Consider the following 23,625-nt stretch of genomic DNA (forward strand, 5'->3'; position numbering starts at 1 on the left):
AGTCTATTTCCACCTTGCTTGTTGTTCTAGGCCAGTGGTCGGCAAACTCATTAGTCAACAGAGCCAAATATCAACAGTACAACGATTGAAATTTCTTTTGAGAGCCAAATTTTTTAAACTTAAACTATATAGGTAGGTACATTGTTATTAACTGAATTAGGGTGCTCCTAAGCTGGCCTTTGCTAAAAACGTCCTCAACCTGACTGAGTCGCATGTGGCTTGTGAGCCGCAGTTTGCTGACCACTGTTCTAGGCCAACTCAATTTGCTTTATAAGTGAGGATATTGAAATACTTAGAAGAGATAACAGGATCTGTTAGGGGTCAATAATCAGAAAGGCGTGCACACAGAGGTTTCCTGCCCTTAATAAAACCAGATTATAACACTTTGGTGGGAAATGCATGAAAAGTGGTATTTTAATAGTTCTATGTCATCACTTAGAGGTTTTGGGGCAGCTGAGTGAGCTGTGAGCATAAACAGCTTTCTGGTAAAATTCCTGGATGCTTAATCCTCAGGGAGCTATAACTCCATCACCATTAAAATACAGCCTGAGACCTTCTTGGCCTCAAGGTGTGACCACAAGCTCAGAAGTAGCCTCTGGAGGGTGACTTTCTCCAGTTTCCTGTGTGGGAGATTTGTTTCCATCCAGACATGTTCCATTTTCTTGGAGAAGTCAGAACTGGCTAGAGCTGATTTGGACGAGAAATAAGCGGCCCAGTGCCTGCGGCCCTGGCAGAATGTGGCCGGGGTCTCAGGGCAGGCAGGGGCAAGATCAATGTGGATGCTAGCTTTTTATAAATGATGGACTTGGGTCAAATGTAATTCTTCCCTTAAAGCTACATTTATAGAGGGTCTGTCCCTCCTTCTTGCCTCCTTCCTGCATCCCCCATCTGATGGCTACATTGGAAGGATGGGAGATGGGAAGTTCTCACTGAAGGGCTGTAAGAGGTTCATCCATACTCCTCTGGGGAGGGGTGGGAAGGCGGAGCCACTTGGCTTCCTACGAAGGAGTCCTGTAGTTTAGGAGCTTGATACTGTCACCAGAGTAATTAAATAACAAAAGGGTCTGGGTTTGTCATTTTAGGGATCCGAGACTGAAAGCCTATGCCCTAAAAAGTGAAAAGGGTTGTTAACAACCTGTACTTTAATGCACACAGTAAAAACAACCACTGTTGTTTCTGTATAATTCTCTTTGCAAACAAATCAAACCCTCTCCTGAGAATTTCCCACCATTATCACCTCTTTTCAGACACATGCTTGACTGTGGGGAACCTCTCGAATGGCCAGTGTGTGAACAATGTAGATGAGCTGCATTTTAAGAAAACGCTGAGACCAAGTTGCAAACTTAACAGTTTAATGAGAGTATGCTGATGTCTCTTACAAAAGGAAACACACTTATTTAAAATATGATTTGAATGTTGAAAAAGATCAGAGTTCATCCTATGACATCTCCAGAACTATTTGTGTTATGAAAGGAAAGGCACATTGGCATATCCGGTGGATTAGGTTACTAACCGCAAGTCTGGAGAAGATCTTCTCATGATTCAAGAATAAATCTCCATAAATCACGAGAATTGTTCTGCTTCTTCTCCAGAAGAAGAATTGTTCTGCTTCTAACCCCTCCATCTCTTACTTAACTCAAAGTAATTACTTGTTGGTCATGCTGATTTTGTTCATTTACAGGAGAGAGAGATGAATCAACATTTCTAAGGTGGAAGGGCTGACACAGTCCCTCCCTGTCAGGAAACCAATAAGAAATTGAGGCTGAGCGATGGCATTAGACTCATCCAGGATGGTAGGAGTTCATTAGTGTCAGAGCTCGGGCAGGAACAGCCCTTTTGCCTTCTAGGCTAATGCATATTTCCTGACACTGTGCATTGCTGCATTAGATGACTAAGTTGGATAACCAGGTCACCAATCTCTGTCTCCTTCTTGGTGAGTTCTCTTTAGGGATGTGGCTTATTTTGCAGAAGAGGGGAAATCCTCCCCCCCCAAAGGAAGCTCTTTTGAAGTGAGCTGTACAAAATCTAAACTAACCATATCTTTGATAAGGGTTGTGTTTCTTAGAACAGAGAGGTCCTGGATGGTGACTACCATTAGGCTTGCTTGGGGGAGAATCACAGAGTAGATTCTGTGATCACCGAATTGCAGCTGGAGAGGTTAAGGAGCCTTCAGCCTGGGGACCTGCACAGCCTGCTGAAGGCTGAATTTGCAGTGACATGTTTTGGGAAGGGCAACTTAGGAAACATCATAGGCCTGGTACTTGGTTATGGTTGACGGTCTTCTGTTTTTCTCCTGGGACAGGAAATAGATGCGATTGGCCTCCGGGTAGGTGACTTTGCTGAGTGGAAGCTTGTAGATGGCAGGGTTGTTGGTCGTCAGGAGCAGGAAGGTTAGTGCGGAGAGGCAGAAGGGCCAGGTGCAGGGTGGTAATCCAAACTGGGGCGGGGGACACAAGAGAAGTCTTGGTTACATCAGATGTGTGTGCCTATTTCATCAGCCCTTGCCAAACACCTCCAGCCCTGGGTAGAGGAGGGGATGCTTCATGGGTATTGCTAGGAATAATATATACTTACTTTATGACCAATATGAATAAAATCATGCCAGTGGTGTCAGTATGTAGTGTAACTTACTTCAAAATGTAGCTATTGGAACCCTATTATAATATGCCTTTATGTAGGAGCCATGTTTTGTTTTGGGTTATCTGGCCAGCTTGTACCCCCAGCTCAAGGGACTGTGGCCATTCCTGTCTCTCCCGTAGCCCCTGTCGAAGGAATGGCTTTGGCAGTCATTTTGTAGTTCAAGGCCATTTTCCTTTAGTCACAGGTGATTGAACCAGAGACAGACATCTGACTCAAATGCAGCTTCCCGTAGGCAGATATCCCGGGAACAGAATCCCTCTTTTGAGAATTTGAACTAAGAAGCATAGAGACTGTGTCCAGAGATATGAGAATGTGACTGGGCCCCTGTTCTGAAGGAGCACACAGGTTGGAGGTGGAATAGGACTAATGTATGTTTGAGTCACCTCAATACTGTATGTCATATGTTGTAGCAGACACATGTACAAAATTTGATGGGGCTCAGAGGAGGGACTTAGACCATCAAGGGACACAGGAAGACTAATTCTGTGCATAGGAAATTCTCTTTCATGCTAAGTCCAAACCACTCAGTTTTACTAGGGAGGGATTTAGATGGGTCCTCCATCTCCACCTGCAGTACCAATGGGACTTTTCCTGGCTGCCCATGTAAGAGGTGCCCTTGAACCCTTATCCAAGATGGGGAGGCACTGACTGCCAGCTGAGCCCTGAGTACTCTGTGCTGGGGCCTGGGACCCTCTGTGGACAAGGGGAGCTGAGGCTGGTCACGTGGTGCTTCCTGACATCACACACCACTCCGTACTAGGGCTCTGAGAAGGGCTCTCGGGCTGATGCGTGTGCCTAAAGCCACTGTCTCTAGCTTCTCTCAGGTTTACTCGGGCTTGGCTCTCTGCCTTCACCGAAGAACTTCCCTCTGGACTCCCAACACCATGCTAGTTAATACGGGACAAATAACTGGCCCAGAAGCTAGTTAGACACATGATCTACAAATGTACACAAAATTAAATAATAAAGATTTAACTCTAGGTCTAGAACAGCGGTTCTCAACCTGTGGGTCGCGACCCAGCGGGGGTCGAATGACCAAAACACAGGGGTCACCTAAAGCCATATTTTTTTCTGATGGCTTTAGGCGACCCCTGTGTTTTGGTCATTCGACCCCCGCCGGGGTTGCGACCCACAGGTTGAGAACCGCTGGTCTAGAAGATGATAGAACTCGAGTCTTTTCAGAAAGGAGTTTGATTTATAAGCTAATGCTCTTCAAATTGTCTTTCTATAAGGAGCTCTGCTGGCCCACTGCCCATGGGAGCTGATTGGTGCACACTTGACATTCAGACTTTTGAGAGGCAGCTCCTTCTGCCCAGCAGGTGCTGAGGTGAGTAGTGGGATTTGAGAGAAGAGGGATGGATTGGAGAAGGTTTCCTGGATGGAGGAGGGATTTTGTGTTGACTTTGGGGAGACAAGAGAACACCAGAAAGGGTGCTGGGGCACTTTCTTAGCTCACGTGAACTCACCACAGAGAACACGTTGGCCAGGGCAGCTCCCAGGTAGGCTGCAAACAGCGCTGGAAAGGAACCAAGAAACAGTCAAGTGACTAACAGCGCCTGAAGCTTCGTCTACATACCCCCCCCCCCCCCGCCACCCCCATACAGTTTATGCCACAAATGCTATCTCTCAGATAATTGAATTCTGTTTCCATTGCTTGGCAGCTTAGGAAAGTGTTACATTCAGTGCTAGTGCTGGCACACCTAGGACAGCTGATGAACTTGGTTAAAAAGGCCAGAATTGGGCTGTTACGGTTCTCTTGGCTTCCACCATCCTGCATTCTAGCACAGGAACATTTAACAGCATAAACTATAAATGAAAATTTTCCTATACAGCCAAGATGAGTGACTCCCAGAACTCCCCGCTGATGTATTTCATCACAAGTTATGAACATAATATGGGTTTCCAGGGAGAAGCAGCATTCTGTAAACTTGGGTAAGACCATATGCACTGACTGCCTCATCTCCTAGCTCTGCATGGGCTGGGCATGGCCAGGCTGGCCACTGGGAAGAGCCAAGTGCCAGCTACTGGTGGGGTTCTGTGGAAATGGGCCAGTGCAAGTGGGCTTTGCTTCTGAACCTTTCATTTCTCAACTCAAAACACCCCAATGGCCCCTAGGACGTTAACAACAAACTTTTATTAGAGAGTTATTGAGTACCCAGCTGGTAGTGACCCTGAACCCATCCCACAACGTAAGTACTATTTGAAGGCCCGATGGTCAATGTTTGTGTGCTTAAAGTTAATCGCTGCATCTCATGTAAATCACCCAGCCTCAAATATAAAGATAAATTTGTATATGAATTTTCATGTCAATCAATTGCAATCCTAGCCAGGAAAGTAGCAATCTAGTAGGCAGCCCACTGCTGCTGAACAAACCAGCACCATCTAAAATGACCTGTCTGCATGTGACTGGACATGTTGTGTTGAGCAGAAATAATTTTTAATTCATTATTCACTAAACAATTGTTAAAAATAGTTTTAGGGAAAAGCCCTTTTATAAAGCAAACGATCCTCCCATTTATCTCTGAAGGACTAGCAGAGTCTCCACAGAGTGGCTGTCCTGGTGGGGACAGATCCAGCCGTCTTTTCTGGTGGAAAGGGGACTCGTTGGCAGTACCTACCACAGGCAATGGCGAGGAGGTGCGTCTGCCAGGTGAGGACGTAGAACATGCCCCCGATGGCGATGCAGGCCAGCGTGCTATTGAAGCCACACAGGCCAAAGTAGATGGAGTCGAAGGGCGTGGCGATGGTGAGGGCTGCGGGAGAAGGCGGAGCCGTTCATTGGTGCTGGGCTCAGGGTCTCCGGAGACTCCCGTGCCAGCCCCGAGACCCACCGCGGTCCTCAAAACCCAGACTTGTGACCCTCTTAGGCACTTATAAGAAAGAACTCATCACTTCATTCGGTGGAGAAACACCTACAGGCAGCAAGTGGCCATAGAGTCGCATGAATATTAGTGGGAAAGCTGTTATGGGTAGAGGAGACGCTGTGAGTAAGAACTCTGAAGGCCGATGCAAGCAGTCCAGAGAAAGTCCTTCCCTGGCCAAAATAAAGAGGATGGCTTCTTCTTCTTCATTGATATATTAACGTTCTCTAGTGAAGAATATATTCTTCTTATTATCATTAACTATAAGACTTAAAATATAAACATGCCTGGAAGAAACCCTTCCTAAACTTTACACTTATACTAAAGTGTAAATGACTAACACCAGAGCCTTTTTTGAGGAAAGTTTTTGCTCATGGGAACATAAAAACACTGGCTTCCAAAATAGAAAAAAACATGGTACCATAAAAAGAGGAAAAATATACAGAAATAAATAGGTGAAGCATTGAAGACACCCATCACCATATTCTTTGGAGTTGGCCCTGGGCACTAACATCGTTATGGCCCATTGATAAGGGAGATTAATACCACCGACCTGCTAACATCCCCATGGTGGATCCAATCGTGGCATGCAAGCAAATAAGAGGAGACGATACGAACAAAGCGAGGATGAAGATGCCTCCAGTCCAGGGGTTATCGCAGCCGTACACTTGGCCGATGCCGACAGGGATGGCTCTCAGAAGCTGTGGGTATCACATGCAGAGAGACACCTTAACCTTGGCTGCAAAAGACTTGCTGCTAAACCTCCCACACTAACATTTTGCAAACGGCTCCCAAGATAGTTTTACTTGAATAGGTTAACTTTTAAGAGAATGTGAGCTTTATTGTTTTAATCTTGAGTTCTTGGAACCGTTAGAGGTTAGGATGTTAAGTTTCCTTGGTGTAAGCACATGGGTATAAGGCACTGAACCCCCGGTGAGAGATGCTGAAAACGTTTCCAGTGAGGGTGTTATTATTCATTAGGAAAGTAGTAGATGTCCGATCAAAGTTGCGGTTTAAAAACTCTCTGGGGACTTTTTTTTTTTAAAGCAAGAAAGGTAACTAGAAGGCTAAAGATGTGATGGAAAAAATGGTCCTTTGTGTTTTCAAGGACGACACGTCTGGGCTGTGGTCACATTAGTCGGATCTGGTGAGCAGTGCAGTAGGATCCACGGGCGAGCCCTGGGAAGCAGTGTGGCCGCCTCTGTCCTCGGCTGCTAAGCCAGCCATCCAGGGGTGGCTGACAGAGCAGCACCCTGCTTGGGTCAGGCTTCCCCGGATCTCGGGGGAGAGGGGCCTGTCTGTGCACGACAGGCGGTTTGAGGCGGCCAGGGCCCAATGCCTGTAGGCCTAGGCACATGTGCTCTGGATCTGGGAAAAGGGTCCGGGACAGGCAGCCATTCCGGCCGCTGAGGTTGGATGCTGTGGTTCGGGAGTCCGTCCAATGGCCCTGGAGCTGGGAAAGTGTTTAAGGGCAGAGGCTCCGGGCCACGCTGCAATGCACTGATTGGGGGTCGTCTCACCCCATGGGCAGTGAGCTGAGGAAAAGCGGAGTCCTGGGGGCAGAATCTGTATATATTATGACGAGGCAGTTCTTCTGTTAGCCTGTGACCTCTGAGAGACCTCTGCCCTCCGGGGCTGTGCGGGGACAGGGGAGCCTGCAGGAGCCCGTGGGCTGGCCTAGGGGGCTGACCCTCCAGGCTCAGTCTCCTGTGACCCCAGGGACAGAGAACAAAGTGGGGGCTTAGGCATCACCATGTGAGGGAAAGTCAGGACAGTCAAGAGTTTTACAGAGAGGCAGTGGGGCTAGCCAGCTTCGTCCCCAGCTGGCCCATCCTCCACGGTGCCCTCCAGTGGCCACAGAGCACAGGAACTCAAGGAGACCTCAACACCGTATTGAGTTTTAAATGCTCTCTCTGACATTACCACCTCTTTCCCCCAAAACTCAAGGCTTTAATAAGATAGTCAAACATATTACTCATTACCATAATTGTCCAGAAAGTTCTTTCTAAAGAACATCCCCCCCAAACTGGAATCTCTTTCCTGGAAATTTGGGAGTTTTAAAATGTTATACAGAATTTTCTATTTTCCCCCCTTTCTACAACATTCTTAGATGGCTTTGCCATTGAAAATATGGCACAGGGAATGCAAAATAGGTTAAAGTGAACTTTCCTCACATCATCTCCCTGTGGCGCACCAATGAGAGCGATGTTGCCTTCTGAAGGTATCGATGGGGTTATACCACGGAAGGGAAGCCACAGGAATGAATTGCCAGTGGGGCACCTTTTCTCGCCTTTGGCTCATAAAGTCCTTGACGCTCCCCCGCCCCCCCCCCCCCCCCAACAAGGACAGGGCTAACACGAATATCTCTCTTCCTAAACAGTGATGCTTTCTGTGCAAGTGCAGGCATCTTCCTGCCACGCCACGCTGTTGCAGACAGACGATGAAACGCTCAGAGGAATGAGGCGACATCCGTTCTGAAAGTTCTTTCAACAAGGGCAAGTGGCTTTGTGGCTGGATGACAGAGTGCCAATAATGAAGTTATCGACTGAGCCATCCCGGGGGTTGTTCAGTGTAACGGAAAGTCGGGGGGAGGGGCCTCAGAGAAAACGTGTCCACTTAGATAAGGAGCCAAATGGGCTCACTTCTCCAGGCTGATTTAACACTCAGTGTAGCTTCCTAATGATCTTGGCAGGCTTCCAGAGGCCAGCATTCTACACACAGAATACTTGGAAAAAAAACTTCAAAAGCTCTGTTAAGATACGCCTGTCTTAATGGAGGAACACCAGTGCTTTAAAAGGCGGGCCTGCGTCAGAGAGCGGGTGGGTGTGACTGGAGGTTGGAGAGACCCTTCCCAGGCCAGTACGTGGTGTGGGGGGCGTGCCTTGAATGATTCAGTGAGGCCAGATGAAAGAGAACTCTCAGCATAAGGTGGAGTAAGACCGGAATGGAGCACCACAAAGATGTTCCAAAAAGGGTCAAAGAGAGAACCTGGGTCTAGCTGACAAGAGGCCAGAGACCTAGTCTTGACTTGGCTCTTTTTGAATGAGTTGTGTGACCTTAGGCAGTGTTTCAACCTGGCCTCAGTGTCTTCCTCTCTGGAACCAGAAATGGACCTTCAAAAGTTTCCTTTGGGATGGTGGCTAATGACAAGCTGTATGAAGACTGTTTAATTGCTAATGATCGCTATTACTCATGGATGCTTCTAGCATGCAAAATGAGTAAATGCCACACATCGAGCATGGACAGGTGCTGTCCTCCTGCCTTCCACAGTACCTACCAAGGGCACCTGGACCTCCGACCAGGTGATGTTGGGCACAGAGGACACAGGCTGCAGCAGTGTTGTGGGGAAGAAGAGGTTGTAGTGGCCCGTGGCGGCCAGGTACAGGGTCACCATGATGTTGAAGGGCAGCGTGAACACCGGGAGGTCCCACTTGCTGAAGATGGTGCTCAGGGCACTGGAGAGGATAGGGCTGATGGCAGAATAATAAGAGATGCTGTTCAAGTAGCCCTGACCTTGGCATTAGACTGAGCGGGAGCAGGGTGCGTCCTGTGCCTCCCTGGAGAGAGGCAGCCCGCTGGGCACCTCTCTCACCTGACTGGCCCCGAGCAGCCCTTTCTCTGGGCCTCTGCCTCCCTGTCCCCGGGACGGGTGGATGCCCAGACTCAACCTGAGAATCAGGGCTTTCTGGGGGAGTCACAGAACTTCCTTCAAGTCCGAGAGCTCCATGCCCGGGCACAGGGAGAGAGGACAGGTTGGGGGAAAGACGACGCAGGGAATGGCATTCATTCATTCATTCATTAATTCATTCAACAAATGTCTGCTGAGCTGCAGACAGCACTGAACCTCATGGCCAGAGAGCCTGCGATTTCTGGGGGTGAAGAGGGAGCTGGCGCCTGGCGCTCTGAGGGCTCTCTGGTGCCTGGGCCTTCAGCCTACACTGGAGACTGTCCTGGTTTGGTCAGGGGTCTCAGGACAAGGAAGAGCTTGGGAGGGGGTGGGTGGCAGCAGGAGGAATAAGAAGACTTGCAGAAACTGATGGGAGCCTGTGGTGGGGGGCTCTTAACCTACGTGTCCTCAGTTCCTTTCCCTGTGCGCTGGTCGGACGGGACCAGAAACCCTTTAGACCAGGGGCAGTCAACTTTTTATACCTACCGCCCACTTCTGTATCTCTTAGTAGTAACATTTTCTAACTGCCCACCGGTTCCACAGTAATGGTGATTTATAAAGTAGGGAAAGTAACTTTATAAAATTTATAAAGCAGAGTTACAGCAAGTTAAAGCATATAATAATAATTACTTACCAAGCACTTTATGTTGGATTTTCGCTAAGTTTGGCAGAATAAATCTTTATAAAACAACTTACTATAGTTAAATCTATCTTTTTATTTATACTTTGGTTGCTCCGCTACCGCCCACCATGAAAGCTGGAACGCCCACTAGTGGGCGGTAGGGACCAGGTTGACTACCACTGCTTTAGATCTTTAAAAAAAGGGAGAGTAAAGGATGATAAGTAATGAGATACAGTCTATAGGCCACCTGGCACAGTGCTGACACTGTATGACGTTAGTAATTATTTCCAGGGGAGGTGTCTGGTGTGCAAGCTAAATAAAGGCCACTTTCAAAGCGAGTATAGACACACAACCATGGAGTTTAGATGGAAGCCATGGAGTTGGGATAGAAAGATCGGCTGCCCCCGATCTGCACCCACATCCTCAGATGCCAACTTACCAACACATGGACATAACAGTGACAGGGAGCAAAAGCCACCAGTAGTAGTCGCCTTTGTCTGAGAACACAGCCATCAGCAGCCCCACCAGCACCCCATTGTAGCCCTGTAGTCCCGCCGCGATGGCCGACCTGGGGGGAGAGGGGGCTGGTGAGGCGGGGGCTCCCGAGGCCCCGGGCAGGGGCTGACCCCTTGCTGTCCCACTGCAGTCAGATTTTCCTCACCTGGGGCCTGCCAACACTCCCCTTCAAGCAGGTGGCCCCCCTCCACACTCCCCTAGATGATGTGTCGCAGTTACAAAACAGTCAGGGAATGGTTTTTCTTAGTTATTAGCATCCTTATTTTGCGGGGTTTCCGAGCTGGGAGCCACACAGTGAGGGGGTGGGAAGGTGGCAGTGGTCCCTGCAGGTTGTGACCGCTGGCCTTCTTGCTGGGACCCTGGGCCTCCTAGAACTTACTTGTCCTGACTGAGGATGAGGGCTGTCAGAGTGGACACAGCGGTGCCCAGGCAGCCCGAGACGGCCCACCAGGGGTTCTGCACGAAGAGGCCGAGGACGATGAGGGTGCCGCTCAGGGGGTTGCTCACGAACATCACCTGTGACATGCCCCGGAGGACCCAGTCCAGGAACTGGAACACGGGGGACTTGTCTGAAAGGGAACAGGGCAGGGGGTCGGTGCTCAGGGGGCCGGCCCTGGGCCAGGCCCCTGCAGTCTGCGCAGGGTGTGAGGGAAGAGCCACACCCAAGGTGGGCTGGTAGGAGCCAGCCCCTTGCTGTCATCAGCCACAGAAGCGGGTAAACCAAGAAACCGAGAGGTTGTCTGACAGCCCAGAGAACTCTGTGGACCCGCTGCTCCCTGGCTGTGGTCCTTCGGTTCCTTTCACACTCAGGTGGATACCCTGAGCTCTCTGTGCCCTGTGAGAACGGCGTGATTTTCAAGAAGCCAGGTCTGGGGAGAAACTTCCCATGCTGCACAGAGGGTGTCGGACTCACGGCCTGAGCGCTGGGGCGGTGGCTAGAGAGAACCATTGGAAATTAGACGTGGTTCTCCCGCGGGCCCTCCGTGGGGCTGGCGTTATTTCCAGGGTGCTGGCTCTAGAACGCCAGGGCTGAGGTGCCTGGACGCAACACCGCGATGGGCGGCCTGAGAGCATGTCGTGTTCAGCAATGCGGCCACACGCTTCAGGTGTTGCATTTACATCCCCAGAGACTGGATGTCAGTTCTAACAGCGGAACTCCGATCTTTGAAAGACAGAACTCCGTCTCGTCTATAGAGAACCACGGCCCAGTGTGTCCTGGGGGACGACCGGAGGCGACCTCTATAGGGTAGGGTCAGGGGTCGCGCTCACAGGACCGTTACCTTTCAGCCCCTCTCCACACTCCTTCATCTCCCCTGTGATGTAACTGAGGGCTTTGCTGATCCGTTTCCCGCTGGCGGCCAAGTAGCTCTGAATCCAGGAGGTCCTGGAAATGCTCGTTTCCACCTTAATCTCAGAGCTCTCCTCCATGGTGTCCAGGTCCTGCCGGGGACAAGAGAGGGGCGAGGAGCTCCCGCATTCTGTCGGCTCACACTGAGAAGTGGCAGCTGTGCTCGCACGGGGCCCAAGCTAAGATCTCCTTTTGGTCTTTAGTGACCTTGTTATGTGACCATCTCCGTGTTTCCATAGACTGGAGTATTCTGTGTTCCGTGTATCCTGTCACCTCAGTTAACATGAGCCACAAGCTTGAACTATGACATGACAATATCTGTACTCTCCTTCTGTGGGTGAGGGCTCAGCGGGAGCTGTTCTCGTGTGCAGACATCAGAGTCAAACAGTAGCATTGGGATTTGACCATGTTCTTTGAAAAAGGAAGTTTAGTTTCACTATACCGCAACCTTTCCAGAAGACATTCTTCCCCTCTGCCAGCGTTAATGCAACTGTCCGTAAAATTAAACATGTAAAGATTCTGTTTTGGAAAACTGGCTCCAGCTCATTTCCTAAATGCTTAAACGCTAGGTTTCGAGGAAGATGGGTAATAAAGAATTCAAATAAAAGCAATGTGAAACGTTATAAAATGAACCGTGAAAAACAGATTTTAAAAAATCCCAGGTAATTATGTTTCTGGAAATATGAATTCAAGAAAAGTTTGCCCAAGGCCCTGGCTGGTTGGCTCAGTGGTAGAGCGTTGGCCTGGCGTGCAGAAGTCCCGGGTTCGATTCCCGGCCAGGGCACACAGAAGCACCCATCTGCTTCTCCACCCCTCCCCCTCTCCTTCCTCTCTGTCTCTCTCTTCCCCTCCCGCAGCCGAGGCTCCATTGGAGCAAAGATGGCCCGGGCGCTGGGGATGGCTCCTTGGCCTGGGGCTCCTGCCCCAGGCGCTAGAGTGGCTCTGGTCGCAACAGAGTGACGCCCCGGAGGGGCAGAGCATCGCCCCCTGGTGGGCGTGCCGGGTGGATCCTGGTCGGGTGCATGTGGGAGTCTGTCTGACTGTCTCTCCCCATTTCCAGCTTCAGAAAAAAAAAAAAAAAAAAAAAAAAAAAAGGAAAGTTTGCCCAAACTAGAGAACACCTTTCCTGGCCCCAGGTCCCTGATCTGCCACAGGCTCTGTGACTGTGGGGTGGTGGCCCTCACCCAGGCCATCAGCACTTACCAGCAACTCAACCGTGGGCTTCCGGTATTGATAGGGGGAGGGCTCTCTGGTTTGTTTCTCCTGGTGCTCCCCTTTCCCAAACACTGGAGTTGGAAGGAAAAAAAAATCATTCATTAGGACACCTCAACCCTGGCACTGGCAGCAAATCTCTTGGAAGGCTGTCGTTGGAATACATCTCTCCTGTTCCACTAGAGAGGAAGCTCAGACCATGACATCTCGTGGTTGGAAGGTTCCTTTTATTTTCTTTCATTACTTAGGAACTCATTTGAGCTCTCCCTTTGGGAAAATAATTACACGTCCTCATGTAAACATGGAATCCAGAGATTTGACTGACCTTTAGTTAAACAAACTCTGATTTAGCCAACCCTTACATTTTGTAGATGAGGAAGCAGCAACTTGCCAATAATCCCCAAATCCGGGGTTCTTTCTCTTATACCACACCGAGAACTCGCAGATGTATAAAGAAAAAACTTAGATGCTAGTGCTCACAAAGTATTAAGCTGCCTGAGCCATGCAAGGTCTGTTTGCATTTGCTTATGACTCTTCCTAACTGGATTAACCTATGTCTTGGAATTTTAGATATTTTAGCAGCAACTGCTGGTTGAAATAAGACAAGAGGTAGCCATGCCATTACTTGCATTTGATTTTGACATGTCTTTGTAATTCTAGAAAACTTTTGTAAAGCAACCCTAAACGTATTTTTCATTATTACCAGGTAACTTATTTTTAACCATGACCAATTTCAGTAGGTTTTTATACATGGTAAAAGAAGTTATGGCCTTTGGAAGTTTCGGTCTTGGTGCTCTGATGCCCCCTTGTGGTCAAGTTTGAGAATGGCAGGCTGGTTTCAGACTGAATAAGATGGGATCATGGTGCACGCGTGAGTCTTCAGAATACCTCACCACTAGAAGGAATGCATCAAAGGCATTGTGCTCCCACTCTAGGAGGAGAATAGTCTGCAAATACTATTGTGGCTGGGAAGTTGCACTATGCCAGAGAAACAAATTCATGTTTGGAAGCTTAGAAATGAAGAGTAGGAAGCAGAGGATTCCCTTGACTCTCAGGCCAGTGTGAGTGTGATTCCGGTGGACGCGCTGCTTCGGTCTGAAGCTCCTGCTGTCTGCTAGCTCTGCAGCAATGCGACCAAGCTCCACCTCCCAGGCTCCGTTGCTCGGGGCTCTCTGCTAGGCCCTCCCCCGCCCCAGCCCCGAACCACGATCATAGGAGGATTTTTGAAGGGAGATGATTAACTTTATGAGGCAAGCCACGCTGTCTTCCACACCGTGCCCAGGGTCCCTGACAAGTACAGCCTCCCGGACTAGGGGGTGCTTGAGACCCCTTGGTGCCCACTCCACCTTGTGTGATGTTTTTCCATAACGCCCCAGGCCCATTTCTCTGGGTCAGCCACTCTGGGTGGTAAAGGATGAGACTCGGATGTCCTAGATTGAGAAAGTCGCTCCTGGGATGCACGTGATATAAGAAGGACAGTCACCCAGGAATCAGTTTTATTCCTTGTTGTGCCCCTTGCTAGCTGGGTGACTAGGCAGGTTGGCTCTGCTGTCTGGAGTTTGGGGGGCAGAATTAGATGGTCTCTCTGCCCAGGCTCTTCACGAGACTGCTATAACCTTGCATCAGGTTGGGGAGACCCTCCAACCCCCCCACTCCTTTCTGTTTGCCATACCGTGTCCTCAGCTTCTAAATCCAGGTTTCTGGCCCCCTCGTGGCTCACCTTTGGCTGCCCTCTGGACCCCCGTCGTGGCTTTCGGGAGCATCCTCCGCTTCACGCCTCTCCGTCTGACCCCTTGGCCAGTGCGGGACTGAGAACCTCCATCTCTAGCCCCCTAGACCAGTGCTTTGTGACCTCATGGAGAGCCTTGACCGATCGTCCGCCCACCCAGGTTGCTTCCTATCGAAATTAACTTAGTCTTCCAGGATGGGAAACAGGTGACTCCAATGTGCAGCCATGTCTGAGACCTCCGGCCTTGACATACAGAGCCCACCGCCTGTTCCGTCTCCTCCCCAGGAAGGGTATAGACCCCGGGACCCGTGGCTGTGGATGGGGGGTGGCCGTGACTAGACAAAGCCTGACCCTGCTGGTCCCCCGCCCCGCCCCATGAAGTAGGCTGTGCCATTGTCCTCATTTTAGAGATGAGCAAATCACAGACCTTTGCTTCTCCTCCGAATGGATGACCACTCGATGTGGAACACACTCCTGGGCTTGGGGAGCACGGCCTTCGAGCCCTCATCGGCCTTCGGGCTCGTCGTGACGGGCTGTTCCCCACCGCCGCCTGGGCAGGGGCAAAACGAGACAGGTCAGTGCCCCCTGGTACGTACCCTGTGAGAGCCCAGCAGATGGCGGGAGGAAAATCACATGCCGAAGCCGGAAACGAGAGAGCTGCGTGGTCTGAAGCTGCGGTAGGAATTGCACCAGCGTCTGCGAAGCACGTAGCTCCTCCCTCCCTCCCCGCTCCGACTTCCAGCCCTTTCCCGCAGACACCTATCAGTGTCAAGAGGCCACGGGCGTCTGCCTAGTTCCCCAGCAAGGAACTGTTCTGAGACTCACTTCCCTGGACCTTGGACTGGCCTGGGTGGTGGACCCTAGCTGTCTGCCTATTCCCGTCCCTCAGCTGGCGCCTTGGCTTCCCGCTGGGGCAGGGAGTCTGTGTGGGGGGCCCCTCAATGCTGGCTGCATGTTAGAATCACGTGGGTGCTTTAAAAATACCCAAACCCTACCCCAGGCCAATGAAAAAAATTCAGTTTTTCAATGCTCTTAGCACTTGAAAGGTGACTGTTATGGACAGATCGGGCTGAAAACCACTGACTTAGGTTCTTGTAACTCTAAGTGTGGTCCTCAGACCAGTGTCATCCGGGGGCTTGTTGGAAATGCAGTCTCAGTTTCCACCCAGACCTACAGAATCCAAGTCTGTATTTCAACTGGGTTCCCTGAGTGATTTCTGCGCACGTTAAAGTTGACAGGCACCAATGTACGGGGCCGTAGGAGTCCGGGATCTGGGCCTGGCTACCAGAACCCCCCTGCTGTACCTTATTTTTGTACATTTCCACTCTTGGGGAGAGCAGAGCCCCGTGGCCACTGCGACAGGATTCCTCAGCGCACTGACTGCGTCGCATCCCCCAGGTGGCTTGTTAGAATGTATGTTTCTGTGCCGACCCAGGTCCATTGGTTGGAGTATTTATTGGTCCCGACGTCTGCAGTTTTACCACGTTCTGCTTGGGGTTCATGTACACTAGAGTTTGATGACCTACTGCTCACAAAAATTAGGGGATCAGAGAACGTGCAGATACTCCAGTACTTTCAGCCTTTTGTATAGTCCATTTTCACCAATGAAATAAAAGTTGGTTTTGCACCTCATTTGCATAATCAAACGACTTTCTTTGACTTGTCATTTGCTTTTCTGATGTTCTTGTTTAATAAAAAAAATCACATACTTCCCTTTTGTATTGCTTCATATTTCCTTTTGAAATATCCCCTAATTTTTGTGAGCAGTCTAGTTGCCCAGAACAGGTGAGAACATTCACACTATTGTTATGTTGGCACACTTCCTAAATGAACTCACTTGGCTCTTTAATAGCACCTTTAATCTGATACAGTCGGCAGTGTTATGTCCAACAGATGGGAAATAAAGGCTCTGAATAATTTCTGAAGCCGCCTACAAACAGCGAGCTGTGTGACTCTTAGCCCTCAGTCATTCTCTCTGTACCTTTGCTGCCCAGAGTCTGGGTCGTGGACCAGCTTCGTGGACATCAAAGGAGGCTTGTTTGAAACGCAGACTCTCGGGTCCTGTCCCAGACTGACCAAATTGGAATCAGTTTCTTAAGCAAAGTTCCCCAGCTGACTTGAGTGGACATTTTGGTTTGAAAGCCCTGGTCTAAGATTACGCCGCTCACCTAGAAATGATTTTAGCAAGTTTCAGAACATATCATGACCAACAAGCAGAGATTATGTGGAACACGTACGAGTAAGGACAGGGGTTTGTTTGCACTTTCTGATTGCAAGTAAAACAAGCGACCATGTCCCCGTCTGCGCTCAGGACCGGGAAGAGGCTCCCAATGCCGCGGCCTGTCCGTGGGTCAGCGACGAACCATGACCCCCGACACAGAAGAAGTCCTCTTTACCCCGTGCTTCGGAGACACTGGGAATGTCATCCCACCCTGGGACACTGTGCAGATAGGGTTCATAAGGGGACAAGGACCAAGGCGGGGGATCATCGCATCACCTGACAAGACCGGGCATTTCCCGTCGCACCAGCCCCCTGCAGGTGTGCCCGGGAAGGGCGCCTCCGCCAGCCCATCGCTGCTTGTTGCTCACGTGCTGCGGCGGTGAGCCCGCCCCGGCCACACCCGGGCGGACCAGCGCTGTGATCTGAGCAGCACAGAGTCGGAACTGCGTGGAACGTCAAGATGGCACCTCCTAGAGCCAGAGAACCCACGTGCCCAAGCCGCGCCTTCGCCCTGGTGCAGCCAGAGCTGCTCCCAGGGCTCCCGACTGCCACGCGCCGCCCTTTCCAGGGCTGCAGAAGGCCTGCTCCCCGTCCGTGCCCTGCTCCGCGGGGCCCACACGTCTGCGAGGCCCTAGATCCTAGAACTGATATCCCAGTCACAGAAGACAGAAACAAAAAAGCCTCTCTCTTTCCTTTAAAAACAATTTTTTTGGTCGTTATTTGGGATGAGCTGGGAGGTTGTGCCAGGTATGGCCTAAAATGGGGTTGGTTCTGCACTGCCGGCCTATAGACCACCCAGGGAGGGCAGGAGCCCCTCCCGATGGGCTGGCCAAGAGCTGAGAACGAAAGGTGGGAATAATCATGAAGAAGGTTGGAGATAAAGAAACGGATTCTCTGAGGCTGTGAGAAAACTTAAAGCTAAGGTAGCAGCAATTCATCGCTCCTTTTGGGACCAGATAGCTGGGCCCAGGGACTCTGGCCACTCCAGCCGCCTCCTGGCTGCTTTCTGGGCCCGGCTGTGAGTGCGCCGGCCACATGGTTGGGGAGCTCTGTCCTCCGTAACCTGCGGGAAAGCTAAGCGGCTGAGTGACTGCTCCGCACCGCTGCCTGCGCAGGAGCTGCTGCCGGCTCCTGCTGCGACAAGCCTTTCAGGTGCCCCAGTGCATGTAGCTCCTCACTGGGGCTGTTCAGGACCATTTCAGGGGCATGGTCCCTGCCGTCGAGGAATTCTGCCACCTGTGTTTTAATAGGCAGCAGTCCAAGAATGCTTTCCTCCCTTTGACTCAGAGAAAGAGAGGGCTGTTAGAAGCCATAGTGATTGTCTGCCAGCACTTGCAACATGTCCCGTAGGACTCACGCCCCTGCGAGCTCCTAATGTACAGAAAATGCCAACCGTTCAAGCAGGTGGAGGAAAAGATTTAGTAGGGGAGCCCACCTGTCAGATACAATTTTGAAGCTCACTGCAATTTTTTTGAGGTGATCAAAACAACCTCTAACCATATATGACATCTTTCAGAAGAGGAAGAAACGATCTCTTCGATCTTACTGAAAGTCAACCTTGACTCAAACAGGTCCCTGCCTATGCACTTTGCACCAGCTGTCTTCCTCAGGTGCTGGCAGCTTTTCCGAGCTCCTGGAGGGGGGTCGATGCTGTCCTTATATCACTTGCAATGTTCAACATATGGAGCATCTGGAACCTTCGATTAAGACCCATTTGTCATCCCTTTCCAGCTCCCTGGGTCTCCTATTCCTCCAGCCTACTGTTTGCGAACGCACGCACACATCACCGGGCAATTCCTTACTACGCCAGCATGACTTTTTTGAAGTGACACATTGCATATGATTTGATTTTTCTTTTTTACATTCAATTCTATATGGTTACACTATGACCATTATTTGGAAATGTTTCTCTTTGCAGAGGTTGAGCTTTACATGATAACTTGTCATTTCCATGGCTGCTGCTGCTGTGTGTGTGTGTGTGTGTGTGTGTGTGTGAGAGAGAGAGAGAGAGAGAGAGAGAGGGAGGGAGAGAGAGAGAGAGAGGGAGGGAGGGAGGGAGAGAGAGAGAGAGAGAGAGAGAGAGATATGGATGACTATGGTGGTAAATGGGATGGTACCTTTTCCGTGAAGTTGTGTTTAGTTGACATTTTCAAAGTTCATTCTGTGAGATAGATATCAGAGGCCTAGATACGAGAGTTGGAAAGGCCTTTGAGAGGATCCAGCCCAGCCTCTCCTTTCACAGGTGGGAAACCAAAGCCTAGAGAGGTGGAGCGACTTCCTGGCGTCCATGGAGCTAGTGTCTCTTGCCTTCCAGTCCAAGACCTATTGCCCTAAACCTTCCTTCCTGTCAGGGATTTATTTTTACTTATTTATTTATTTTTATTTATTTATTCATTTTAGGGGGAGAGAGAGAGAGAGAGAGAGAGAGAGAGAGAGAGAGAGAAGGGGGAGAGGAGCAGGAAGCTTCAACTCCCATATGTACCTTGACCAAGCAAGCCCAGGGTTTTGAACCGGCAACCTCAGTATTCCAGGTCGACGCTTTATCCACTGCGCCACCACAGGTCAGGCCTCAGGGGTTTATTTTTTGTTTATCATTTCAACCCTGCTTTTGAGTGTAATGGTCCCATGAGGTACTCTAGAATACACTTCTCTTTCCTTGGGGGGATCCAGGAAAACCCACGAAGCTTCCCGAGCCTTTCTAATCTATCTGCACTGGGAAGTGAGTTGTGAGGGAGGTGGACAGACGGGAGGTGGAGGTCAGGGCTACAGGAACACTGGGAGATAAATTAGTTAAAAGTCCCAGTGTTTTAATGGGCCAATCTTTTTAAAGAAGGTGGGGTGTGAGTCGCTGTAAACCTGAGATTAAGGGAGACCTCATCCTCATAGTAAATGCTTTAAGCTCTTTTACTTCCTCCCCACACAGCTCGCTGGTTGGCCAATGGACTTGCCTAGATTTTATTTGGTTTTGCCTTGTTTTTGATGTCTTTGGCTCACGCCATGGAGAAGACATTAAAAAGCATACATGACTTGTACCTCATTTAACCTCAAAATACCTTATAATGATTTCATAAATGAGGTTAAAGAGTACACTGGTCAGAGCTGGCCACCTGGAATTGGGGTCACACCTGTCTGGCCTTCCTCTGGAATGACCGTGCACTCTGCTCCATGTTCCCACCCCAGCCCACACCCTCAGAATTGCAGGTCTACATTGTTGATCTCCCTGATTTTGATTTCTCCCCTTTCAACCCATTCTGTACTTCAACCACTAGACCAGGGGTCTCAAACTCAACTCAGCATGTGGGCCGCAGAGCAAGATCACAGCCGTTCAGCGGGCCGCACTAGGTCTACAAAAGGCAACTGTTATGCAACACTTTTCTCACTGCAGTTGAAAACAAAAAAAAAAAATCAGTACAACAAGCACAATCGTACATGCAGTTTACTCAGTGTCACAAAACGACCAGAAACTGTAGTTCGCATCACAACTGCTGTTAACTAAGCTAATATCTAGCTAGGATGCTAGAGAAATGAAAAATACAAGTAGGCCCCTAGGCTTACTTAATTTTATCCAAAATATTTTGAACTTCGTGGATTAGTCTGCGGGCCGCACAAAATTGTTTGGCAGGCTGCATGCGGCCCGCGGGCCGCGAGTTTGAGACCCCTGCATTAGACTGTACCATTATATCGCTGTCACTCAATAATCGACATGCTCTCTATTGCCAAGAGCATGATGCTCAGGCTCCTTGGCTTGGCTTCCCAGAAATTCCACAGTATGGCCAACCCCCTCATCTGGCCCTTCCCGACCTTCCCACCACATCCCGCCTTGCCACTCAGGCCTTATCTCTGGCTCCATGTCTCCTTCCTCTTCTTGACTAATTCCTATGGACCTTTCAAGGTCTGGTTTATGTTCTACTTCCTCCATGATGCCACTCTTGACCTATTTGGCCACATGGGCCATTCCATTCTTGCAATTCCCACTGCATTTTTTTCAGAAAACTCTAGACTTAAAATTTTTTGAAGTTAGTGCCATTGTAAAATTTTGTACTGAGAGTCACCATACACATGAAAAGTCAATGAATCCTTTCCAATCCAATGAAACTACTTAGAATGATCAATCCTTGACTAAGTGACCTTTGAATCTAGGCATTGACAGAAGGAAACCGAGGCCCAGAGGGCAGTGGCTTACCTGAGGCCACGTGTCTAGTCAGTTATGGAGTCAGGTTTTGACCTCCTGGTTTGGATGCTTTACTCACACACTGTAGGTGTTTACATATGGTTGGAGCCTTCCCCAATGATATCAGTGTACTTGTGCCATTTTAAATTAAAACAATTATGAATTATTTCAATATTCCAAAAGGAGGAACAAAAGTTACCAAAACATAACAAAACCAAACAAAACACAAAAGCCCACCTGTGTGTCATTATGCTTGTGACACCCAATGAAAGGCCAAGGAAAGTTCTGGGCCATTGTCTACTAGCTTCTTCTCTTGTGGCAACATTTCCTTACTCCCTTTCCTCACAGCCTCTTCTCCACCACCCCGTCTCCCCATTATCTACAGCAAACACAGATAATTGATCATAGTACTTTCCCTACAAATTTCAATACAGCCTCAGAATCCTTTTTATCACAGTGCTCCAGACAATCAATACCAATCAGTCAGAGCTGACGCAATTGCAAACTTTTTCCCCTCTGACTTTAAAGGGCGGTATGGGTGCTGTGGAAGTGTGAGAGAGGGTTACGCCAAGGCCGGTGTTGGGAGCAACCAGAGGCACTTCCAAGCCTTGCAGGGTAGTCTTCCCTCAGCAAGTTCACCAAGATCCAGGTCCTTTGCTGCCAGTTTTGGAGGAGAGCACATACCTTATGAGGTTGTCCATTCTCTGACTTGAATATCCTGGAATGTTGTTCTCTAAGGCACAGCTATCTGTCTTCCAGAATCATCCATTCTCTGTGGCTACTCAGAACATAGCTACAGTAATCTAAGACGGCTGTGTGAGAGACGGGCACTGAGAAGCTAGGTTGTTAATCTGGGGTGTTAGGATGTTTGTGGATCCTGAGATGGTCTAGTTCTAAAGACACATCTGCAGAAAGGGTTAGGACCTGAGGGGAGAGAGGCTCAGATGCCTGGACCAGGTGCCACCATCCTGGATGCAGCAGGTAATGACCCCAGGGAGGAAGGTTTTCAAATCCACCTCATTAACATCTCACAGCTCAGTTCAATGTGCTGCTACCCTGGGAACCGTACTAATGTCAGCGCTGTGAGTTACAGAGTTGTGGGCAGGAGGACAAAGAAGACGAAGGCTCAGCCAGTGGGTAGGTACGGTGGTAAGGGGACTGGAGGGCTGATGGATTCACCTAGTTCCATCACCAGGTGAGCAAGAAAAGCCCAGAGTTAGGACATCTGGACAGGTCCCTGGGCAAGCTGTGGTTTCCTCATCTATAAAGTGAGGGGTTTAAACTATATATTTTTAAAAAAGCTCTTCCAGCTTAAAGCTTCCAGAATTGAAACTCTTTCAAGGTTTTATGAAGTTTCCTGTCTCGAGACCAGCCTTCCCCAGACACCACAGCTCAGCAGAAGAGAGCAACAGAAAAAGATCAGCCTTTGTTTTTCTCTTCCTTTGAAAAGTCAGATGGTCCCTTTGGCGACAGGGTCTACTTGGCCCGTTTCTCTCCCCCGGGACCTCTTACCTGGGCTCCTTCTGATGTCCTGCTCAGGGCTGGAGGAATCTAGACCATTGAGATTTGGGAAGAAGCTTCTTTCTGATTGGGCAGCGTCTCTGGTCCTCCACTCCGGGCGTTGGACTTCCCCCTAAACCCAAACCCCTTTAATTCCTGGAGCCCCCCAGCCCATCTTCTTGCTGACTTTCTGTAAATCGCCTTTGCATTGCCTAACCCCGGGCCTGGCACACGCCGTCCAGTTGCGGAAGGGAACCATGGAGGACGCGGGAGAGGCCAGGCAAATGCTCTTTCTGCAGCTTGCCCACGTCTCTCTGGCCTTCCTGACAAAAGCTTACTTCCTAACCTCCCCAGGGAATCCCGGTTCCTGCTACCATGGTTCCCTGACCTGGTTTGATCAGGCAGATTTCCTTTAAAGGGGCAGAGCCGGGGACTGTCTAGCAGTAGCTTTCATGTCCTCCTTTAGGCATTACCATCCAGTTACTCCTTTCGTTAGAATTCTTGCTCCAGAACTTGCCTTTAAAGCAATCATCTAAGTGTTGTCTCCTCAGGGGGCCAATTTACCTTCCAGCCTCAATAAAGGCTCTCAATTCCCCACACAGGCATGGCACAGGCTGGGGACAGCACTGCCAGCTGCGTTGTGATGGAAATTTCTGTACAGACCAAAAGTAGATGCTGTCTTTCTGGTTCTGTGGGGACTTTTAGACCTTTCTCCCTTCTGACCTCTACTGCCTGGTGTCCTGGAGACACTCTCAGAGCGAGAAGGGTCTGCGCTAGCCCTCGCCCTCAGAAAGGACTCTTAGCTCTATATATTACGGAAGCCAGCCCTCCCAAGTCCCATGAGGCTGTGGGGCCTGGTCGGCTGAAGTTTGGGGAAGGGGCCCAATCAAAACATGCTTTGTTTGGCTTTGTGGTCTGATGGGTCAAGCGTCACACCCTCCCCTCCCTTGGGTTTGTGTACTCTTCTCCCCAACCCACTCCCCCGTCTCTGAGACAAGGTGTGAGGAGGCCTACCCGAGAGCCTCACACTGCAGGAATTAGCTACACCTGAGTAGACAAACGCCCCACTGACGTCAACACCCCCCTTACTGTGCCAGGTGTTTTGGAACTGCCGGAGAGGGGTCCTGACCAGGGAGGG

General features: G+C 49.8%; 1 protein-coding gene across 2 annotated transcripts; it reads right to left on the reverse strand.

Moving 5' to 3' along the window:
- Positions 1–1,335: 1,335 nt before the first annotated feature.
- Positions 1,336–23,264, reverse strand: LOC136383194 (urea transporter 2). Of its 2 annotated transcripts, XM_066352824.1 has the most exons (11): positions 22,500–23,264; positions 15,023–15,145; positions 12,858–12,940; positions 11,587–11,746; positions 10,686–10,875; positions 10,230–10,358; positions 8,779–8,971; positions 6,055–6,202; positions 5,259–5,393; positions 4,107–4,156; positions 1,336–2,437 (listed from the first exon to the last, which is right to left on the reverse strand). In XM_066352824.1, the coding sequence occupies exons 4-11, from the start codon at positions 11,732–11,734 to the stop codon at positions 2,237–2,239; spliced, it is 1,194 nt and encodes a 397-aa protein (XP_066208921.1). In that variant the 5' UTR covers positions 11,735–11,746; positions 12,858–12,940; positions 15,023–15,145; positions 22,500–23,264; the 3' UTR covers positions 1,336–2,236. The 2 variants fall into 2 exon arrangements, with proteins under 2 accessions (XP_066208921.1, XP_066208922.1); XM_066352825.1 differs by lacking the exons at positions 15,023–15,145; positions 22,500–23,264 and adding an exon at positions 15,192–15,329.
- Between the last annotated feature and the right edge of the window lie 361 nt (positions 23,265–23,625).

The sequence above is a fragment of the Saccopteryx leptura genome, chromosome 11 (genome assembly GCF_036850995.1).
Source record: "Saccopteryx leptura isolate mSacLep1 chromosome 11, mSacLep1_pri_phased_curated, whole genome shotgun sequence".
Lineage (NCBI taxonomy): Eukaryota > Metazoa > Chordata > Mammalia > Chiroptera > Emballonuridae > Saccopteryx > Saccopteryx leptura.

Excerpts from the sequence above, each read along its gene's own strand:
- LOC136383194 (XM_066352824.1), bottom strand. The coding sequence starts at position 11,734 with ATGGAGGAGAGCTCTGAGATTAAGGTGGAAACGAGCATTTCCAGGACC. Across the intron at positions 10,359-10,685 it reads CTCATCCTCAGTCAGGACAA|GTCGGCCATCGCGGCGGGAC; the intron begins GTAAGTTCTAGG and ends CTCTCCCCCCAG. Across the intron at positions 6,203-8,778 it reads CGGAGGTCCAGGTGCCCTTG|CTTCTGAGAGCCATCCCTGT; the intron begins GTAGGTACTGTG and ends TGATACCCACAG.